Source organism: Brassica oleracea, chromosome C6, assembly GCF_000695525.1.
Source record: "Brassica oleracea var. oleracea cultivar TO1000 chromosome C6, BOL, whole genome shotgun sequence".
Taxonomy (NCBI): Eukaryota; Viridiplantae; Streptophyta; class Magnoliopsida; order Brassicales; family Brassicaceae; genus Brassica; species Brassica oleracea.
In genome coordinates, this window is record NC_027753.1 from 18,493,115 (window position 1) to 18,514,167 (window position 21,053).

Consider the following 21,053-nt stretch of genomic DNA (forward strand, 5'->3'; position numbering starts at 1 on the left):
ATCTTTATAATTTTAAAGTTAACATCGACAAATATTTAAATATTTAAATATTTAGCATATAGAGGTATAGTATTACAACTAGGACATTAAATTATACCTATTTAATTTATATTATCTATAAATCCAATGGATCATCTATTGTTTAAATCCAATTATTGATAGCCCAATAAAAATTTCTGGTACACCCAAAATTTAAATGATAAGATTAGATATTAAATGTAACATGAATTTGTAGAAATAGGTTCATTAGGTCCATTTTTTTAAAAAAAAATCACACATAAATCAAGGTTGTGACTTCTATTTTAATATATAAGATATTACTTGTAATATCCTATCTTTTTAACAAGCCCATTCTACTACGTAGCCTAAGTATTTTAAAATAAATTAGATTTTGATATGCGCTTAAAAATTGCAAATTGTTTTTATTATAAAACATGATTATTTTTGTCATAAAACAAAATTTTATATGAAATAGTATTTAGAATTTTTAGTACACAATTATATTATAAAATCTTTGATAAAAGAAAATGTTTTTATCTGAAATTATATAATTTATCGTTAATTTACTTAAAATTTTGTATGTACACTTTTATGATACAACGTCAAAATTACATTTTGTTGATAAATTCTAAGAGTCACAATTGCTACATTTTTTTCACTTGTCAATTATATTACTACTAGTTCTATTTGTTTTTTTTCAAAAAAAAAGGTATTCTATGTTGGTTGATTTTTATTTTTTTTTGCTATTATTCATGCTAAGAGAGAAGTAGAACAGATGTTGTATAATATGTTGTATGGTATAATGCTTTGATGCATATGCTACCTTACATAAATATTTTATGTGTAAATATTGTAGGTCAATTATTAAGAAGAAGCTATGGTGTTGGTTGGTCGAATTTTTGTTTTCAGATTTGAAGGCTATGTTTCTATGTTTGTTGATTAATTATTTGTATTTTGGTAGAACATTTGCATTTAATATATATAAAGGTCTTAACTTATCATAGTGTTTCGCAAGTGTGATTAGAGAAGCTAAACATAAACCTCTCCGGATCTAAAAATGATCTTTGAATTTTTTCAGATCTGTTCGTAGAAAACTTCCATAGATCAGTTTTGCAATTGACTTTCTATGTGTTTTTCAGAGAAGAATTTTTTGGGAGTCCTCCAACTTTTCTTTGTTAATAAAAAAAACACAAAAATAAGTCTTCTCGGATAAATATGTTAGTTTTACACTAGCCGAATTGTGTTAGAAATTTGACTTTCAATAGAAAACTTCCAGAAAAGTCTTTTTTTAATTATAACTAGAAGTCTGATCACGATCAGTGGAAGTCTGCGTATGTTAGTTTTGCAGTTGACAATTAAAAGTAAAACATTTAATTTCCGCCATAAGACTTCCTTGGAAGTCTTCTCGATTTTTATTCCAGGTTTTTTGTCAAACCTTTGGTTACTGAAGAAGACTTATGAGGAAGTCTTCCGCCAGATCTCTAAAAACATCAAATATGGTTAATTGGAAAAGTAACATATGCAGACTTCTACTGAAAGTGGGCATACTTCATATACGAGTTGAGAAGATTTCACTAGAAGTCTTCCTTCAAAAGACTTTCCTAGAAGTCATCTGTAGAAAGTCAAATTTCTGACACAATTCGGTCAATTGAAAAACTAACATGTTTACCGAGAAGTTTTCTCTGATATTTTCAAAAAAAGTTTGAAATACAAAAGTAAGCCAATATTTACAAAAAAAAAAAAATTGGAAAAAGTCTTTTATATAGTTGACTTGTCTAGAAGTCTTCTTTCGTATATTTACAATTGCAAAAATGACTTAAATGGAGGATTTCCACGGAAGTCTACTTCAAGAAGATTTTTGTAGAAGTTTTCTAAATCAATGTTTAATAAACTTTCATTTAAAAAAATAAAAAACCTAAGTCATGTTAATTCATGTATATTAGTCAATGTTGGGGCTAATTTGAAATTCATAACTTAATTGGTGATAATTACGAGGTTACCAACATTTATGTTTATTAATATTTCTAGCTAATCCAAGAATATTTATTAAGACTTACACGGAAGTCTTCTACGTTAGTTTTTGTAAATTTTGTATTTTCAAAAGTATTAAGTAACTTCAATATATGTTTTTTAACTTTCAAAAGTTTTAAGTAACTTCAAAAATATCAAGTCATGTGGTTTAATGTGTCTTTTTTAGATCATAAGATATATTTTTTAACTTTCATGAGATTTAAAATTTTAATTTTCACTTAAATAAAATTTCAATTTTCACTTAGTTTCCCGCTTATATTTTCATCTTCAGCTTAAAATTTAAGTCTTTCGAGAAGTCTTTCCAAAAGACTTCTAGTGAAAGTGTTATATATTTTAACTTATGTAATGTTTAATCTTTTGTGAATTTGACTAAATTTTTTGAGAAGTCTTCTCCCTTAGTTTTAGTAAATTTGACTAAATTTTGGTGTTATTATGTTTTGCTATTGAAGTTGTATTAATAACTTTAGTAATATCAAGTATTTTTTTCAAGATAATATTGTAAACATGAACATATTTACCCAAAAAAATTCATTAACATCTCTTCAAATTCACGAGAGAATCCACCATTAAAAGAGTATACATACAAATCACAAAACGTATCATAAACAAAGCTATTACACATGAAGTTAGAGATTATTCCTCCACATAGATAAGCCTGAAGTCCATTTGACATAAATCCTTTGATAGTCCTCCATGTTCAGGTTTCGCTACTTTGAAAACTTCTTGGAAAATTTCCAGGAAGATTTCCTGGAATTAGGAGGATTTGGAAGACTTCCTAGTCCGAGGAAGACTTCATAAGACTTTATGGAATTAGGAATACTTCTTGGAATGCTTTGGAAGACTTCGTATGCATGAAATTTTAAAACGTTTAATATACATAAGACTAAACACATATATGTCAACTTTAATTTTATTTTTTAAAAGTAAAGATTTCAAAATCTAACCATATACAATTAATACTATAACATATATTTACAAACTCTAAATCAAAGAATATCATGACCCAGTTTACATTAACTCATCTATGTTGAAAACATTTCAATTGTGCTAGATTTTAATTTATATCATTTACGAATATTTATAATTACATGATTTATATTTTCCCCATAAACTATTTTTTTTATAAAATTTATGAAATATTTTAAAGAGTTACTATTTGATAAGACTTACATGAAGTCATTTCGCACAAGATTTATTGGGGTTATATACGTAAAAATGCAAACTATTTTTTTTTGTTTAGTCATAAGAGATTGTTATAATTTTACTAATTTTTTGGGTTATTTATTATTTGCCAATTTTCCTTTAAGCAATATCTTAGTTTTATCATTCATGAAATATTATTTATTCATTCTCCTAATTTTACTGACAAAAAGCTTAAGCGACATATGAAATGAGAGAAAAGTAAATTATTTTCTGTTCTTTCAAATTTTCACTATTTGTAAAGATATTTTTTATTTGACAAAAAAAAAGGATATTTTTTATTTAATGTTCCTACCCATTTCTTCCAACTTCAAAAAGTTATAGAATAAAAATATTTTTTTTGTTTAATTTGGAGAGAAATAATAAGTAATAAATATTCTTGCTCATTCTTATAATTTTACTTTTTTCATTCTATGTATTCATTCATATTGTTTTTCTAGTTGTCACGAATGTATTAATTTTGGTAATAGAAAAGAGTAAATCGGTAATCTAGAAAAAAAAGGGAAATTATATGTTTACTACTTTCATGCTACCAATTTTCATTTTTCCACCACTAAAGGAACATAAAATATTTTTTTCATTAAGTGGCAAAAGATTCTTATGTCCTTATTCTTTATATATATATATAATAATAAATATTTGAATAAATAAAATTTTAAAAAAAAAAATATATTTTTTTAATTTTTTTCTAATTATACTATTTCGAAATTCAAACCCTAAACCTTAAAACTCAACTCTAAACCCTAAACCATCAATCCTAAACCCTATTTTTTTTTAAAATACGAACCGTAAACCCTAAACCATCAATTCTAAACCCTATTTTTTTTTCGAAATACGAACTCTAAACCCTGAAACATTAACTTTAAACCCTAAACTCCGAAACATCAACTCTAAACCCTAAACCTTTGACTCTAAACCCTAAAACATCAACTCTAAACCCTAAACCCTAAACTTCAACTTTAAACTCTAAAACCCTAAACCCTAAAACCCTAGAGTTGATGTTTTAGGGTTTAAATTTGAAGGTTTAGGGTTTTAGGATTTAGGGTTTATGTTTAGGGTTAGAGTTGATGTTTTAGGGTTTAGATTTGAAGGTTTAGAGTTTTAGGGTTTAGGGTTTGAATTTCAGAGAATATAGGGTTTAAGGTTTGAATTTGATGTTTCGGGGTTTAGGGTTTAGAGTTGATGTTTTAGGGTTTAGATTTGAAGGTTTAGAGTTTTAGGGTTTAGGGTTTGAATTTCAGAGAATATAGGGTTTAAGGTTTGAATTTGATGTTTCGGGATTTAGGGTTTAGAGTTGATGTTTCATGGTTTAGGGTTTAGAGTTGATGATTTAGGGTTTAAAGTTGATGTTTTAAGTTTAGATTTAGGTTTTAGGGTTTATGTTTAGGATTTAGGGTTTACGTTTAGTGTTTAGAGTTATGTTTTAAAATTTAGATTTGAAGGTTTAGGATTTAGAGTTGATGTTTCGGAGTTTAGGGTTTAGAGCTGATGTTTCATGGTTTAGGGTTTTTAGTTGATGATTTAGGGTTTAGAGTTGATGTTTAAAGTTTAGATTAGTTAACCATATGTTTTTTTTGTCAAAATTAATCAAAGGTTATAAATGTTTTTTACCCTTCACTGAAGATGAAAATAAAAGCGTGTAAACGTAAAAATTGTTACTTTTGAAAATCGTATATTTTGAAATTTCCAAAAAAAAAGGGAAACAGTAGTCGACAAAAAAAAATGAAAAAGAGAAAAGGAGATAGTAAACCGGAATCGGAAAAACCGAATTGTAAATCGGTTATTTTTTCCCCGTAGCTTGAAACCAAAGCAGCCGAGTAAAATATAATACATATTTTGATTGATCGATAGATAGATCAACAGAGTTTCTCTTCATCTTCTTCATTCTCTCTGATTCGCAGCCTACAATGGCGGATACTGTAGAGAAAGTCTCCACCACTGAAGCATCTTCATCCTCCGCGGAAGCACCAATCCCCGCCGAGAAAACAGAGCCCACAACGGAGAAGACAAAGTGGGGCGATGTTGAGGATGACGATGAAGAGGAAGCAAACGCAGTTTCAGAGCTCAATTCCTTGAGTATCAAGGAGGAATCTGTGCTTGACGAACCCGAAGACTCGAGCATCAAAGCGGTATTACTACTTTCTTCTACTTAGTGAATCGCGAGTCTTCCCAATTGAGCTTAGATCTGAGTTTTACTGATAAAGTTTAGGTTTTTATTGATGGGTTTGATTCAAAATTAGTTCTTGGATGATTTTGATTTTGGTCGTCTTCTTTGTTAGGTTACTTCCGGTGAGACGCCATATACATCAGCGAGTAGGTTTGAAGATTTGAACTTGTCACCTGAGTTGATGAAAGGCTTGTACGTTGAGATGAAGTTTGAGAAGCCCAGCAAGATCCAAGCCATCAGTTTGCCTATGATAATCACTCCGCCTCGCAAGCACCTCATTGCTCAGGCGCATAACGGATCTGGCAAGACCACCTGTTTCGTTCTTGGGATGCTTAGCCGTGTCGACCCCAATCTGAGAGAGCCTCAAGCTCTTTGCATCTGTCCCACCCGTGAATTAGCTATCCAGGTTTGTTTAGTTTGGTCTGAGAGTGTTTGATTGTTGACTTGAGAAAATGTATTAAGAGAGTGTTTGTTTAATTGAATGTCAGAATATGGAAGTTCTTCAGAAGATGGGGAAGTTTACTGGGATCACTGCGGAACTAGCTGTCCCTGAGTCGAATCATGGTGTAACCTCTGCAAGAAGAGCACATGTTTCAGCCCAAGTTGTGATTGGCACCCCTGGGACGCTTAAGAAGTGGATATCGTTTAAGAAGCTGGGTCTCAATCATCTGAAGATTCTCGTTTTTGATGAGGCTGACCATATGCTTGCTACGGTATGCTCTTTGTATTTATTGGCCTTTGTTAATTTCTCAGTTCCTGTATATTTCAAGTTTCAATTCATTGTTGCTGCAGGATGGCTTTAGGGATGATTCCTTGAGGATAATGAAGGACATTGAGAGAGTTAATCCCAATTACCAGGTATGTTCAACGTTTTGTCTGATTTAGTCTTGAATTCTAAGTGGCCATATCTACCATGATATGATAATATCTAAGATACAAAAGATATTCTACTCGACGTGAGTAGTGAATAGAATCAGCTTCAGCTGTGTGTTTTCTCCATTGTTTAGAGCCCCTTATGTTAATAAGGCATGAATCTGTGTTCACTGCTAGAAAAGTTAGTTGTGGGTTATTTCATTATCTACATGGCTGTTAGTCTCAGTTTACAGGAAAATCTTTTGCTTTTACTTTCTTGTGCTAAAACTGATTACGTGTTTGTGTTCTTGACCTTTTTTATTTTCTTTCTGTTACAGGTTCTTCTGTTCTCGGCAACTTTTAACGAAACAGTCAAAGATTTTGTTCAGAGGACGGTCAAGGACCCGAACCAACTATTTGTGAAAAGAGAGGATCTGAAGTTGGACTCAGTAAAGCAGTATAAGGTGGTTTGCCCAAGGGAGCAAAACAAGATTGAAGTCATCAAGGATCAGATTATGGAGCTCGGGGACATTGGCCAGACCATAATATTCGTGAAAACTAAGGTGTCAGCAGGCAAAGTGCACAAAGCTCTTGCGGATATGGGGTATGATGTCACCAGTGTTCATGGTAATATGACCCAAGAGGACAGAGACAAGATAGTGAAGGAGTTCAAAGACTGCCTAACTCAAGTCCTCATTGCAACCGATGTCCTTGCCAGAGGTTTTGACCAACAACGGGTAAAATGTCATCCTTAAACCCTTTTCCTTTCATTGATTTTGTTCCCAAAGTACTTGTTAGTTAATGTCTTCTTGCTCGGTTATGCATAAACTTGCAGGTGAATTTGGTGGTCAATTATAATCTGCCAACTAAGTATGACACCGGTGAGCCAGATTATGAGGTTTACCTTCACAGAGTTGGAAGAGCTGGCAGGTTTGGTCGTAAAGGTGAGCGTTGATTCTTCCTTTTTGAATATATGTGAGCTAAGCATTGGTTCTTGTCCATTGATTAACTGAGCATTTGTATCGCAGGAGCTGTATTCAACCTTCTCCTAGATGATAGGAGGGAGATAGAGGTGATGGAGAAGATAGAGCGCTACTTTGAAGCACAGGTTAAAGAGATAAAGTCTTGGAATTCAGAGGAAGAGTACAAGAGCGCACTCAAAGAAGCTGGCCTGCTTGATGAGTAAAGAAACACACGGATGAAGAAGACACGAGTTGTTTCGGAGAAAAACATCTTAAAAAAGAGTTTGGCTTTTGTGTTGTGTTTTTTTCTTTTTATGAAATTGTTGTTGTAAGTTATTTATTTTACAACATCGGATAGGAGTCAAGACATAGAAAATAAAGACTTTGGTTATGAATTCGGTTCAGTGTCCAAAAGCTGCTTTTCGTAGTTTTCTTTCAACACATGGTTTGAGGTTTTAGCAGAAAGGTGAATCAATGCTCGTTTATGGTAAGTGGTAGCTTTTTGTATGTATCAATCTCCTTCTCTTCTAGGGGGGCTTCATATTTTCCATCCACCTGATTCATAGCCTCTGCAAAACACGCAAAAGGTGTCGTTTAGAAATATCATGACACTAAGAAACTATACCGATTAAGTAAATGCACTTGTGTGAGTTTTCCTTGAAGTTTATGAAGAAGAGAACCAGGGGAGTAGAGCTTGTGGATCACTTCCTTTTGTCTGGTTCTTGGTGGTTTCTGAGCTCCATTTTCTGTGGCTCCTTGTCTAAGTTTGCCCCTGTTTACATTGGACCATCACAAAGTCAGATTTCTAGATGAAACCGAAGTTATGACAATTAACAACAGAGAACTTACTAACTAGCTCTCTGCGGAGCTCATCTTTGATCTAATAGGAAAAAGACAATGAGCACCACCAGTGAATGATCTCAATACATAATCAATGAACCTACATTGTTAGCACTATAAACAATAGTGGTTATCCATAAACACTATTAAACTGTTTTTAAGACTTGCATTGTTTTTGGACTTTCACTTGGCCAAGAGAGAGCAGAAACTGCTATCTTTGTCAAAACCAAAAAAGAGACTTGGAATCAGCAACCGAGATAAACCAAGGACAACGTAACCATGACAAATTAATGATCCACAATCAAACTTTACACCTCCCCCAACTTTGAGATCGTCAGCTTTGAATTAAGACCCAACTGGTTCATACCGGACTCTTTTCTGCTGGCTTATATTCAATCTCCCTAGAAACCAGATATATAGATCTCACCACTGACCCAGAAAACTGAGAGCCAATAAAAAAATAAATAACGATGCCAAATTGTAATATTCAATCATTGTCAACAAGGGAGCTGCTCAAAAGACCCGAAAAAGAAATATGGTAAAAAAAAAGCATAAGCAAACACACAAATCCAGATTAGCCTAGAGGCCACACCAAATTATAGTAAGCTGAAACTAAAAGTCTTAAGGACAATGAATGATAAAAGGGATATATCTCAGGGTTCCCTCTTCATATTATTATTCTCTGAGGCGGAACCGTGCATGAGCCAATCCTTGGCGCAGAAGAGAGCTCCTGTAGTTGTCCATCTTTTTCACCTGAGTGTCAAAAACAGAATCAGGAGAGACAGTGCAAAATGGTAAGGACAAGACATCAGCTGCCATCTTGGAGAGGGTAGGGTACTTGGTTCGGTTCAGGCTCCACCAGCCCAAAACCTCAAAGTCCGGAGATCGCGGTATCAAAGATTCCTCCAGGTATTTGTCGAGCTCCGATTTCATCTGCTCCCGACTCCCAACCTCAGAGATGTAAAGCTCAAAGTCTGAGAATCCATCTCCAACGGTAACGAGGGGGAACTCCTGCGAAGATGCTTCAAGGTGATGGCCTTCCTGGAGAAGGACGTCAACGTGGTGGTGACCTTCTTGAGAGATTGTAAACGCAGCTTGTTCCTGCGGTGGAATTGCATGTGACTGAGAATCACCGTTTTTGCTGTGCTCGGGGATGGGCTCCACTGCTTGTGCCATTTCCTCAACTGGCTGAGTGTCCTCTATTATTTCCTCTACAGGCTGAATGTCACCATGCTTCTCTTCCACCACCTGAGCAACTTGCTCAACTGGTTCAGTGTTATCCACCATTTCCTCAATCAGTTGTGTCTCATCTCCTACTTCCGTAACAAGAATGTCATCGTCAGCATGCTTCTCCTCCACCAATTGTGCCTCCTGAGCTACTTCTTCCGCTGGTTTTTCCTGTGTCATATCTGTATCCTCCACGTGCTGGTTTTCCAGCGAAAGTTCCTCAATGGGATGGCTCTCACATGGAAGTTCCTGAGTCTCCTCAGTCTGGGCAACTTGTTGACCATTTAAAGCATGGTCTCTTGGCTTTTCATTCAGCAGATTGCTATCTCCAGGGGCTATTCATATATTTGATCATGTGAAAGCTCGTTTGAATGGTTGTATTCAGGCTGAAAGTGAACTTCTGTTTCAGAAAAGCCATCATTCCCGTGGCTCACATAAGCCTCCAACAAGGAGTGACTCTGTTCAGCATAGTCATGGTACATATCATGGTACAGCAGCATCAACACTCCTGATCCATTTTTCTGCATCTTCCCCATAAGCCTTAGAGAAACTAAACTCAATAAGCTTCATCTTGAAGCGTGGATCCATAATAACAGCAACCGCCAGGAGCAGGAAACATCCTCTCCAGTACTCATCAAAACTTCTCTCTTAATGGGGTCGCCATATCTCTGACATCTGCTTCTTCACTCATGGCTGCGTGGCTTAGCTCTAGCTGAAGCTTTGTCATTTCATGATACAGATCGTTTGCTGTCAACCGGGTTGGGCCAGTCAAAACATTAGCCGCGTCAAAAAGAATCTTCAAGCACGAACAAAGCACCTCAATCTTTCTCCATTCTTTAGGAGACGTTCAAATTATATACTCAAGATCACAATTTCCCAGACAAGAAAACACTTCCCTGTGTTCAGAGGCGGCCAATAACATACAGTAAGACGTGTCCCATTTCGTTTGGTTGTCAATGCAGAGATCTTTCGTAGAATGGGTTTGAAGTTGTGTCTTGAGTTCATCAAACCTCTCTGAGCAAGTGTCGTTGGTTTTCACATGCTTCACGCTATCACGAACCTTTTTAATAGGAGTCTGAAGATCCTCAGCCCCAAGCACATCTTGCGCCATACTGCTGAGGAGGCGGGCATAGCAGTTCCCTAGCAACAGCTAACCATTCATAACATGCTGGTTCCTGGCAGACAAACAGCATCTAAGGTTTTCAATAGAGCTTTTATTGACTACCGACTGCCCAACAGTGAGGCTGCAAAGCCTTCTCTCGAGGTTCCAGTCGGATTGGTTCAAGGCAAAATCAGAATCAGGGGAAGGAACAACAGCAACATTCAAAAGCCTGTGAGTTAGATTCCAGTCCTTATCAATGAAGTGTCCCGTCGCAAAAGCATACCCCACAGACTGATTTGATGTCCACAAATCTACGGTGAGGTTAACCTGCCCGGGGATCTCACCGATGAAGGTTGAAAGTTTCTGCTTCTCGGAAAAGTACATAGCTACACATTCATCATGGAAGCTGGCCATACTGAGGTGGGGACGAAGGGCATGGACGAAGCCAGCGAATCCAGGATGCTCAACCATGTGAAGGGAATTAGTCATGCATGATAATCATCTTTCGCCATCTCGCTGTAGCAGCGATCTTGATCAAGAGGGGCGTTGTTGATAGGTGTAGCAGAAGAAGCCCTCTGGCGTTTCTTGGGAGGGCAAGGGGTGGTGGCGGCGGCGGGTGAGCTGAGGGTGGGTGTCTACCCAACAGAATGTGGCACTTAAGGTGGCTAGTTCCAGCGAGCTTTTGGCCAGTGATGTAGGCAAATGATTTCCTGCAGTGCTTGCAACAAGCCTTGGAAGAGCCAGGGAGGGTGGTTTCGATGGTGAAGTGCTCCCAGACCATAGACTTCTTCCTCCTCCTGCGGCGTATACCAGGCTGAGGTAGCAGCAAGCCATCATCAGTACTGGGCCTGGCCAAAGCCATGGGATTGTTATGGGAGGCGTCGACGTGATCCATCTCAAAAGACGCGTTGTTATCAATGAGCATCAAAGAAGTATTGTTATCCATAGTGAATTGGGTATAGAATATCTACGAAAGACAATCAAAAGCTCCAAGATCTTAAAAAACTATCCCCTCATCACACCAATCGGAAGGATGCAGATAAGATCGTGGGAGAAAAACACACTGGGAAAACACAGTAGATTGAGTAACAATTGAGCGAGATCTAAATATGGAAGAAAGCAGAGAGAGAGAGATTGGACTTACGGAGGGAAAGCGCGAAGCAGAGGCGAAAGATTTGAAAAGGGAAGTAGGAGGGAGGGAGGGATAATGGGCTTTGGATATGAACTTCGGCTCTCCGCTCTCTGATCTAAAATTGAGAGCTTGCTTGGACTTACGGCCTTCTAGGGTTTTGAGTTTTTTTTTTCTTTCTCTTTCTCTCTCTCGGCCTTTTCTTATTTTATTCAACTGTATTTTTAGTCGATTTAATTAAAATTTAAAAATGCACAATCTATACTATTATTTACAAAATAAATTTTCGCAACGAAACTATCACGTTAAAAGTTAGTGCGATTAATATCGTTTATAACTTTAATAAATAAATTAAATAAATTAGTTAACATAAAAAACGAATTTAGTATTTATTTGATTAGATAAGTGCTTACAATTAATAAAAATAAAAATAATCCATAATTTAAAAATATATTTAAAAGAAAAAGATAATTCCTATATATATGTATATATATTGTGTTGTTATCTTTTTTTTTTGGAACAGTATTGTGTTGTTATGCAAAAATATATATTTTTAATAAAATGGTTAAAAGTTTAAAAATGGAAAATACATAACTAAATATTAAATAAAATTATTAAGTCTATATAACTGAAAAAGAATATCAAGTAAGATTTATATATTACTTATTAGTAATGAATATAGTGTACAAATAAAATTTTATAATACATAAGAATTTTCAATGAAAACATAAATTGTAAGTTTTTAATTAGTAATACATGTATTAATAAGTAATTATAAAATCTCTACGTCCGCACGTGCGGACGAAACACCTAATTTTCATAATAATAGGAGAGTTTCTCTCCCTCTAAGAGTGTCCACGTGGCATATTGTGGATCCCACAATTAATTTTGTTTACAACATAAATTGTTGACAAAAACCCAAATAAGCACGATCAGGATGACGTCAAAAGCTCTGCAAAACTCAACAGGCGTCACTATATACGTCCACATATAACACAATCCCCATCTCTTAGAGCTGCCAGAATCAAGAAACGAGAGAATAAGAAGTACTCAGCAGCAGAAGAACACGCTAAAGTTTCCTGTAACGGTCCGGTTCGTGGCCCAAATTTTTTTAAAGAGAACCCGTTGGGACTGCGGCCCACAGGGTAAATGACCTAGGGTTCCCTCCGTTTCCTATAAATAAAGCTGCCTCCTCTCTGTTTTCTCTCATTCTAAAACTTGAGCGAAGCCCTGCAGAGATTTAGAAAGACTAGAAAACTCTAGCCGTCAAGCTTCTTTTTTCCTTTTTTCCTTTTCTCTCTTCTTCTCTCACGTCTCTCTCTCTCCTCGCCGTTGCTCTCTCTCCCTCCTCCTCGCCGGTGCCGTATGGTGGTGGTGGTGGTTGCAGCCGATTGGTGGTGGTGACTAGATCTCGTCTCTCTCTTGTTCTCTTGTTCCAGATCTGTTCAGATCCCATCCCCCTTGTCTCTTGTTCCAGATCCAGATTCAGATCTAGGCTAAGGTGGAGTGTCTTGAACCCAACTTTCTCTCATGATTCTGTATACTCCTTTATGTTGGAGTTAGGATTGAGTAGTCCATGTTTGAGAGCTAGGTTGATAGAACATGTTTACTGATTAGGATGATTGATGAGTGGATCATGATGCATAAGGATCCTCACACTGTTAACGAGACTTAATGAACTGATTTATGTTGTTGTGATGTTGACTGGTTGATGGGTGATTCTTGTATGATTGGATGTGTAGTCCCATGTGTTGTTTGTGATTAAAGCTAGGATGCTAGAAAGAAGCGAATGCTAAGATGATAGATGAGTATTGATTGTTAATGTTATCGTAAGTAGAACTTGAGTGCGATGTGTATTGTATGTGACACCGATAACGGGTGGCGTCTAGTGAACGAGTATGAGTACGAGTCTAAGTGTAAAGGAATGAGAAAGTGAATGAGAATGAGACGTGATGTGAATGGATAAGTGAATGACGTTAAGGATAAGTATGGGATTGGGTGATCATATAGAGTATAGAGGGCGTACGTGGGGTAGTAGTTCTACGCTAGGCACCCATAGGAGCTGTGGGAACCCACATGAATATGGGGTAGTGGTCTAGCGAGAGCTCCCACGGAGAACGAGAAGACGAGCCAGCCGCGAGAGGCGGGATAAAAACGTGCATTGTAGGTGTCATTAGTTCATGGTCGGGTATTTGGGTGTTAAAAGTGTCATAAGATGGAGTCAGTCTTGTATGTCGAGTCAGTTAAGTATATGGTCTGATGTGTGTGGCAATGAGTGAGGTCATTGTATTGGTTGATCGCTAGGTTGTTAGAAACGTCGAGAATTGTGAATGTTTGGGAATGACGATGATATGAAATGTTTAGTTGCATTAACTGATTGTAGTGGTTAGTCAGTTCTAGTTCCCGCATAGAGTAGTATAGAGTGTCTTGCGGGCAGACTCGTCTAGAGTCACTTCACTGAGTAACTTGTTGCTCATCCCTCCTTTTCTTTTTCTCTGTGCGCAGCACTGTAAGTAGAAGTATATGGATGTGAGTGTGACGATATTTCAAAGAAGATTATGCGTCCGTCGACTCCTGAGACCAGTAATGGTACACGTATGGTTGTCTAAATGAGTAGACACGTGTCCATAACGCCCTTTAGATAACCCCGGTCGGACGCCGGGGGATCGGACCGTTACATTTCCGGTTTTGCCTTTGAATTTCAAGTCGTAATTGATTCTGTATATCGGATTTCGGCCTGAGATTTGCTCTGAGCGGATAGATTTGCACTTGATCCTCTCGACATCTATGATATCCTTTTAACTTCGGTTAGATCAGTTTTATTTTTGTTGATATTTTTTCTTTTTTGGATTTTTGAGCTATTTAGGATTCTTTGACGAAAATAGACGAAGTATGTAAGAGACATAAGAGATCCGGAACACCCTTACTCCCTGGAGCAACTAAGTGCTCTGTCTGAAGACTCCATCACCCTCAATGACAAGCTTAATCGCGTCCTGTGAGTATTATTAGTCCTCTGTTTAATGATCTCACTGTGTAGTTCGAGTGATAGTGAGAAAAAAAAGTTTTAATTTTGGATCCAAAAGTGTGAGGCTTTTTTGTGATGTACATGATTTGTGAGTTTGTGGGTTTTGGTTATGTGATCAATTCAGGATAACGTTTACACCGACGATACAGCATTGTAGTATGTCAACTATAATTGGTCTGCGTTTGAGAGCTAAGCTTAAAGAATGCTTGCCCCTCCACTATAAGGTCAACTATGCTTTTAAGTAAAAAGACAAGTTCTTTCAGTGGTCATTTGTTATATATGTGTGATTGTTTCTGTTTCCTTTTACTTATGTTCAGGTTGATACCAAAGTGTCTCCCGGTTCTCATGCCGTTGAACATTCAGGTAAGGAAGTTAGGAGATGGCTTAAGTCACTTAATTCATTTGTGGTCTCTTTTAAAACCTTAACAACTGTATAGTTTGCAAGAGTATGGATGATATGTTAAGTGAAAAAAAATTAACGAATGTAACGCTCATGGATTTTGCTATATGAATTCATTTGTGCTCTGTTATTGCATATGCTTCATTGATTTTATTTGGTTTGCATAATTGCCCATGTGCGCACTCTGCTTTGCTCTGTACTATTTAAAATAAAAAACCATTCCAATCTGCATGGATGCATTCACAGGCCACATGGGCAATTATCCAAACCAAATAAAATCAATGAAGCATCTGCAATAACAGAGGAAGATCTGCTTAAGATACCGCGAGGAGAGCGCACATTGTAGGGTCTAAGGCTGAACAGACGTGTGGGGGTCCAATATTTAGCAGCGTGGTTGACAGGATCAGGATATGTCCCACTCTATAACCTGATGGAAGACACGGCTCCAGCTGAGATAAGACGTGTCCAGAACTGGCAATGGATTAGGTATGAAGTGGAGTTGGACGGAGACGGGCTTGGAGTTAGGGTGAACAAAGAGTTGTTTGGGAGAGTTGTGGAAGAAGAGATGGAAAGAATCGAGAAAAAAGTTGGGAAAGACAAGTTTAAGAAAGGAATGTATAAGGAAGCTTGCAAGAAGTTTACAAAGCAGTGTACTGCAAGTGAGCTTGATGATTTTCTTACACTTGCTGTTTATGATCATATTGTAGCTCACTACCCAATCAATGTGTCAAGGCCCTGAGAGAAGAAAAGAAGATGCTAGGGAGAGAGAGAGAGAGTTTGAGATATGAGTGTTGTGCTTTTGTGTTCTATCTTTGTTTCTCATTTGCTTTTTGCGTTTCTAAGTTTCTATATGTCGGTATATTGGCTGAACTTGATGTTTTTATCTCCAATATGAAATAAATGTTTCTATAACATCGCTATTACGTGTAAGGGGCTATAGCATTGTTTATTTTGATATTAAACAATCTATAGAGTTCAAAATATATAAAATGTAATTGGCTGTTTGTTATTTCTTTTTCTATTTTTGATCTTCTGATTCTTTGGAGCTGCTAGGTTTTTGTTATATATGAATGATAAATGTAAAAACTCTATGCAAGTTAATTGCCTGATTGTTGAATGAGAAAGAATATCGTAGAAAAATGACTGTTGATGACATACACAACATAATATTTTGCGGGAGAAGAATAACAGACCTGAATAAGAAACAATAAAACAATAACACTATATATATGAATACATTAATCGTAGCCCAAAATGTACACAAATTAACCAGTAACATACACACATTATCTTTCAATTGCAAGCATAATGAACTGCTGCAACACACCAAACATAGATCCCCGCGCAAGACGATTCCTAGTGGATTCTAGTGTTTTGGTTGCATTATATTTTATTTTTTACTACGTGTTATTCTTGCACTATGTGCAATAATAAAAAATTAAATTTAAATTAAATTTAATAATAAAATTTTGTTAATATTTTAAATTTTTTTATTTTCTTACCAATATTTTAATATAGATTTTGTTTTTTTTTGTCAAAATATAGGCTTTAATTTAATTATACATAAAATTAAGATAAAATAAACAATCTTTTTAGTTTAAACTTTAATTTACTAATAGATATGTATATATTTAAAATTATGATCTTAGATAGTTTTAGGGGGATTTACCAAATATGACTCAAAACTTGATTTTGATTGTAAAAGTATATCAAAAATTGAATCAAATGCAAAAGTAACTCAAAAGCCTTGTGAAATTATAGCCAGTCTTTTGTGACCAAACAAAAAAACATAACTCATTTTTACGAATATAGCCCCGTTAAGTCTTCTGAGATTCTGTTAAGTCTTCACTACAAGAAAACAGCAGTATTCTGACGGACATTCCGACGGAAAATGAAATCCTCGGAATATCCCGAGGAATTTCCGAGGAAATTCCGAGGAAACACAAAATTTGGTTTCCTCGGAATTTTCTCGGAATATACCGACGGAATTCCGAGGAAATACTAATCCGTCGGAATATTCTTATGGAATACCGAGGAAAAACATATTCCTCGGAAAAAACCGATGAATTCTGAGGATATATTATAGCTGTTAGAGAGCCGTTGGGGGATTTTTAAAATTCCAAAGAAATTCTGACGAACTAGCCGTTGGCGTCTGAATTTCGTCAGAATTTCCTCGGGCTGTCGGTAGGATTTCAGCTATAAATACAAGCACCCCTCTTCCTTTTCATTCACTCCATATCTCCATCCTCCCTCTTCCTCTCTTTACACACGAATTTGATTCATAAAAAAAATGTCTTCTTCAAATTATTTTCATTCTTGGATCGATCGACCTCATTTGGATCCAAACACGAGATTGTTTATGGAAGAATACCAACGAGGTATAACCGAATTCATGGGGTTAGTTCACCGACAAACGGAAGCAAAAACAGGTATGTTAAGATGTCCTTGCTCTAATTGTAAAAATAGAAAGGTTATTAAAGAGTGGGATGTTTGGACTCATCTATATTTGAGTGGGTTTACACGAAGTTACAAAATTTGGTATCATCATGGGGAAACTGATTATGAACATGGTAGTACTAGCGAACCTCAGCCAGCGGTTAGATTAGAAGAACCAATTAGAACGGATGTAGATTATGGTGTAGGTACTGAGCAGATGGTAAATGATCATTTTAGAGGGGAAGATTTACCCAATGCACAAGCTAGGAGATTTTATGATATGTTGGATGCTGGAAAGCAACCATTGTACGAAGGTTGCAGAGATGGTCATTCAGCTTTATCATCTGCTACAAGATTGATGGGCATTAAAACAGATTATAATTTGGCTGAAGACTGTGTGGATGCGATTGCTGATTTTGTAAAAGGTATTCTACCCGAGGATAATGTAGCTCCTGGTTCATACTACGAGGTTCAGAAACTCGTAGCTGGTCTTGGTTTATCGTATCAGGTAATAGATGTATGCAGCGACAACTGCATGATTTATTGGAGGGCGGATGAACAGCGGGTTACATGCAAATTTTGTGGAAAGCCTCATTATAAAGATACGAGTGGAAGAGTTCCAGTGCCATATAAAAGGATGTGGTATTTACCTTTGACGGAAAGGTTGCAGAGGTTGTATCTATCTGAACGCACAGCGCAACCAATGAGATGGCATGCGGAGCACTCAACAGATGGTGAGATCAGACATCCTTCAGATGCAAAAGCGTGGAAGCATTTCCAATCAAAGTATCCCGACTTTGCGTATGAAAGAAGAAATGTCTACCTTGGATTATGTACTGATGGTTTTAGTCCGTTTGGCAAGAGTGGAAGACAATATTCTCTATGGCCCGTCATTCTTACACCATACAACCTCCCCCCAAACTTGTGCTTGCGACGAGAGTTTTTGTTTCTCTCGATTCTCGTTCCCGGACCAGAGCATCCTAAGAGATCACTTGATGTGTTTCTTCAGCCACTAATATATGAGTTGCAACAACTATGGGCTCAAGGTGCTGAAACATACGATGTTTCGTGTAAAGAAAACTTTCAAATGCGGACAGTACTAATGTGGACAATAAGTGATTTTCCAGCATATGATATGTTGTCTGGATGGACAACGCATGGAAGGATATCATGTCCATATTGTCAAGATAACACTGATGCTTTCCAACTAAAACACGGAAGGAAAACGTGTTGGTTTGACTGTCACAGGAGATTCCTACCACCTGATCATCCATATCGTAGGAGTAGGAATTTGTTTACGAAGAACAAGAGGGTGTTTGACAGTCCACCTCCGGAAATTTGTGGGAAAGATTTGAAGATACAACTAAGAGATTTTGGTGCAGAAAGGACGCCAGAAGTCGGTGGACATGAGCGTTTTCCGGTAGATGCTGTTGGAGAACTACATAACTGGCACAAAAAAAGTATTTTCTGGGATCTGCCATACTGGGAGGATCATCTGCTAAGGCATAATTTAGATGTCATGCATATTGAGAAGAACTTTTTTGACAATCTCATGAACACGATCCTTAATGTTCAAGGTAAAACAAAGGATAATTTGAAGTCAAGACTGGATTTAGTCGATATATGTGCTCGTTCAGAACTTCATGTTGATGAAAATGGTAGGGCTCCTTTTCCCATATACCGACTTGATGCAGAGGGAAAAGATGCGTTCTTTGATTGGATTTCAAACGATGTGGAATTTCCAGACGGTTACGCATCAAATTTGCGTAACTGTATCGACAGAAAGGAAGGAAAGTTTACTGGCTTGAAAAACCACGATTGCCATGTAATGATGCAGCGCCTCCTTCCGTTCGCCTTCAAGGAACTATTACCACAAAATGTTCATGAAGCAATTGCAGGGATAAGTGGTTTCTTCCGCGATTTATGCACGAGATCAGTGACTCTTGAAGGTATTGAAAATTTGAAGACTAACATAGCCGTGATTCAGTGCAACCTTGAGAAGATATTTCCTCCCTCATTTTTTGATGTTATGGAGCATCTTGTTATTCACCTGGCAAGAGAATTGGAACTTGGTGGTCCTGTGCAGTATAGATGGATGTATCTGTATGAGCGGTATATGTTCCATTTGAAGAAGATGGTGAAAAATTTAAGTAGGGTGGAAGGTTCTATAGTCGCACAGATGATCAATGAAGAAACTTCAAACTTTGCCGAGTACTACTTTCCAGCAGAAGTTCAGACCAAAAACAGAAGACCTGCTCGGCATGATGATAGAGGCGAACGGGCAACATATCATGTTACGGTTCCAGACATTTTCACAGACGTTGGACGACTTAGCGGAAAACCAAAGGACCGTCGACTTACTGAGCAGGAGCGCAGTAATTTGCAAACATATTTGCTCACCAACTGCGAAGACGTTCTTCAATATGAGAGGTAAATAAATGAGCTTACAAATTTTTATTTTAACAAGTTGAAATTTAAATCTTAATTAATTACATTATTGTCATCATATACAGGATTTTCATGGCAGAAAAGCGGTTCGAGTATAGATACGCCACAGAGGACGAACTAGAAGAAATGAAGCAGAGAGAATTTACTGGATGGATGTTTACTTATGTGAGTGCTTTAAACAAATTAAAATATATTTTATCACATATTTATACTAATTCACATTTATTGATATAACATATATATATATGTGCTATTAATAGGTGTCTGCTGGTTTGGCCAGAGGTGAAACATTTGACGATTGGATACGTGAGATGGTCGTTGGACCAAACTTTGTTGTGAAGTCATATCCGAGATTTTGTAACTATTATTTGGGATTTAAAAAAATATATATATATATATTTTATAAATTTCTATATTTATTAAACATTTTTAATATTATTAAAACTATTTTTTGTAATTATTAAACTATTTTTTATTTATTAAACTATTTTTTTTTATTAGAACTAATTTTATATATTTATTAAACATTTTTAATATCAATAAAAATTTTTTTGTGGTTAAAAACTATTATTTGGGATTTTTTTATTTTTTTAAAAAATATATATATATATTTATATTATATAAATTTCTATATTTATTAAACATTTTTAATATCTATAAAACTTTTTTTGTGATTAAAAACTATTATTTGAGATTTTTTTTAAAAAAAAAAATTAATTTATATATTTCTATATTTATTAAATATTTTTTTTAATTTACAGGTCTCACGATGATCAGACCCGGCCTCGACAGCGTCGTGGTCGTGGTGGTACGGGGAGCCAGTCTCGGGATTTCAGTCATTTTCAGGATTCCCCTTTGCCCCACAGCTCCTAGCATACATCTCCCTCTGCTGCACCCGCTCCTGCTCCTCCGGGTCCTCCGGGAGTGATGAGTGTTGCGGAGTTGGTTCGACATCCCGGTCGTGACCATCTTCCCTATCTCACTCCGTATCCACATGGACGGAGTCAAAAATGGTAATTAAACATATTTTTTTTTCTTTAAAATTTGATTCATTATTAACCGTTTGTTCTTTTTATTAGGTTCAACCGATTCGGGAACGAGATCAACGCATGGATCAACCGTATGATGTACTCGACCCTCGACAGGGGAGATCCGACTTTCACTCACTTCCCTACCGACAAGCAGCATCTGTGGTTTCGTCAGTTTGCGGTAAGTATTCTAATTTTTTACTTAT

At 36.3% G+C, this 21,053-nt stretch overlaps 3 protein-coding genes and 1 pseudogene across 3 annotated transcripts; 2 read left to right on the forward strand and 2 right to left on the reverse strand.

The window, feature by feature from the left end:
- Positions 1-5,065: 5,065 nt before the first annotated feature.
- On the forward strand, positions 5,066-7,651 carry LOC106300612 (DEAD-box ATP-dependent RNA helicase 38-like). Its single transcript, XM_013736792.1, has 7 exons — positions 5,066-5,360; positions 5,511-5,804; positions 5,887-6,111; positions 6,191-6,256; positions 6,589-6,987; positions 7,086-7,194; positions 7,279-7,651. The coding sequence occupies exons 1-7, from the start codon at positions 5,139-5,141 to the stop codon at positions 7,434-7,436; spliced, it is 1,473 nt and encodes a 490-aa protein (XP_013592246.1). The 5' UTR covers positions 5,066-5,138; the 3' UTR covers positions 7,437-7,651.
- Positions 7,652-8,710: 1,059 nt separating this feature from the next.
- On the reverse strand, positions 8,711-9,487 carry LOC106300613. Its single transcript, XM_013736793.1, has one exon. It carries the CDS (start codon positions 9,457-9,459, stop codon positions 8,728-8,730), a length of 732 nt encoding a protein of 243 aa, XP_013592247.1. The 5' UTR covers positions 9,460-9,487; the 3' UTR covers positions 8,711-8,727.
- A 114-nt stretch (positions 9,488-9,601) lies between these two features.
- On the reverse strand, positions 9,602-11,327 carry LOC106297648 (annotated as a pseudogene).
- A 2,032-nt stretch (positions 11,328-13,359) lies between these two features.
- LOC106297650 (protein AE7-like 1) lies at positions 13,360-15,837 on the forward strand. Its single transcript, XM_013733851.1, has 6 exons — positions 13,360-13,442; positions 14,016-14,019; positions 14,396-14,505; positions 14,660-14,759; positions 14,853-14,898; positions 15,182-15,837. The coding sequence occupies exons 1-6, from the start codon at positions 13,360-13,362 to the stop codon at positions 15,232-15,234; spliced, it is 396 nt and encodes a 131-aa protein (XP_013589305.1). The 3' UTR covers positions 15,235-15,837.
- The last annotated feature ends 5,216 nt before the right edge of the window (positions 15,838-21,053 follow it).

What these genes read in the sequence shown, in the direction of transcription:
- LOC106300612 (XM_013736792.1), top strand. Translation starts at nt 5,139, where the DNA reads ATGGCGGATACTGTAGAGAAAGTCTCCACCACTGAAGCATCTTCATCC. An exon ending in CTGACCATATGCTTGCTACG is followed by an intron (nt 6,112 to 6,190) that starts GTATGCTCTTTG and finishes TTGTTGCTGCAG; the next exon opens with GATGGCTTTAGGGATGATTC. An exon ending in GAGGTTTTGACCAACAACGG is followed by an intron (nt 6,988 to 7,085) that starts GTAAAATGTCAT and finishes ATAAACTTGCAG; the next exon opens with GTGAATTTGGTGGTCAATTA.
- LOC106300613 (XM_013736793.1), bottom strand. Translation starts at nt 9,459, where the DNA reads ATGACACAGGAAAAACCAGCGGAAGAAGTAGCTCAGGAGGCACAATTG.
- LOC106297650 (XM_013733851.1), top strand. Translation starts at nt 13,360, where the DNA reads ATGTGTATTGTATGTGACACCGATAACGGGTGGCGTCTAGTGAACGAG. An exon ending in GACAAGCTTAATCGCGTCCT is followed by an intron (nt 14,506 to 14,659) that starts GTGAGTATTATT and finishes TGATCAATTCAG; the next exon opens with GATAACGTTTACACCGACGA. An exon ending in GCTTGCCCCTCCACTATAAG is followed by an intron (nt 14,760 to 14,852) that starts GTCAACTATGCT and finishes ACTTATGTTCAG; the next exon opens with GTTGATACCAAAGTGTCTCC.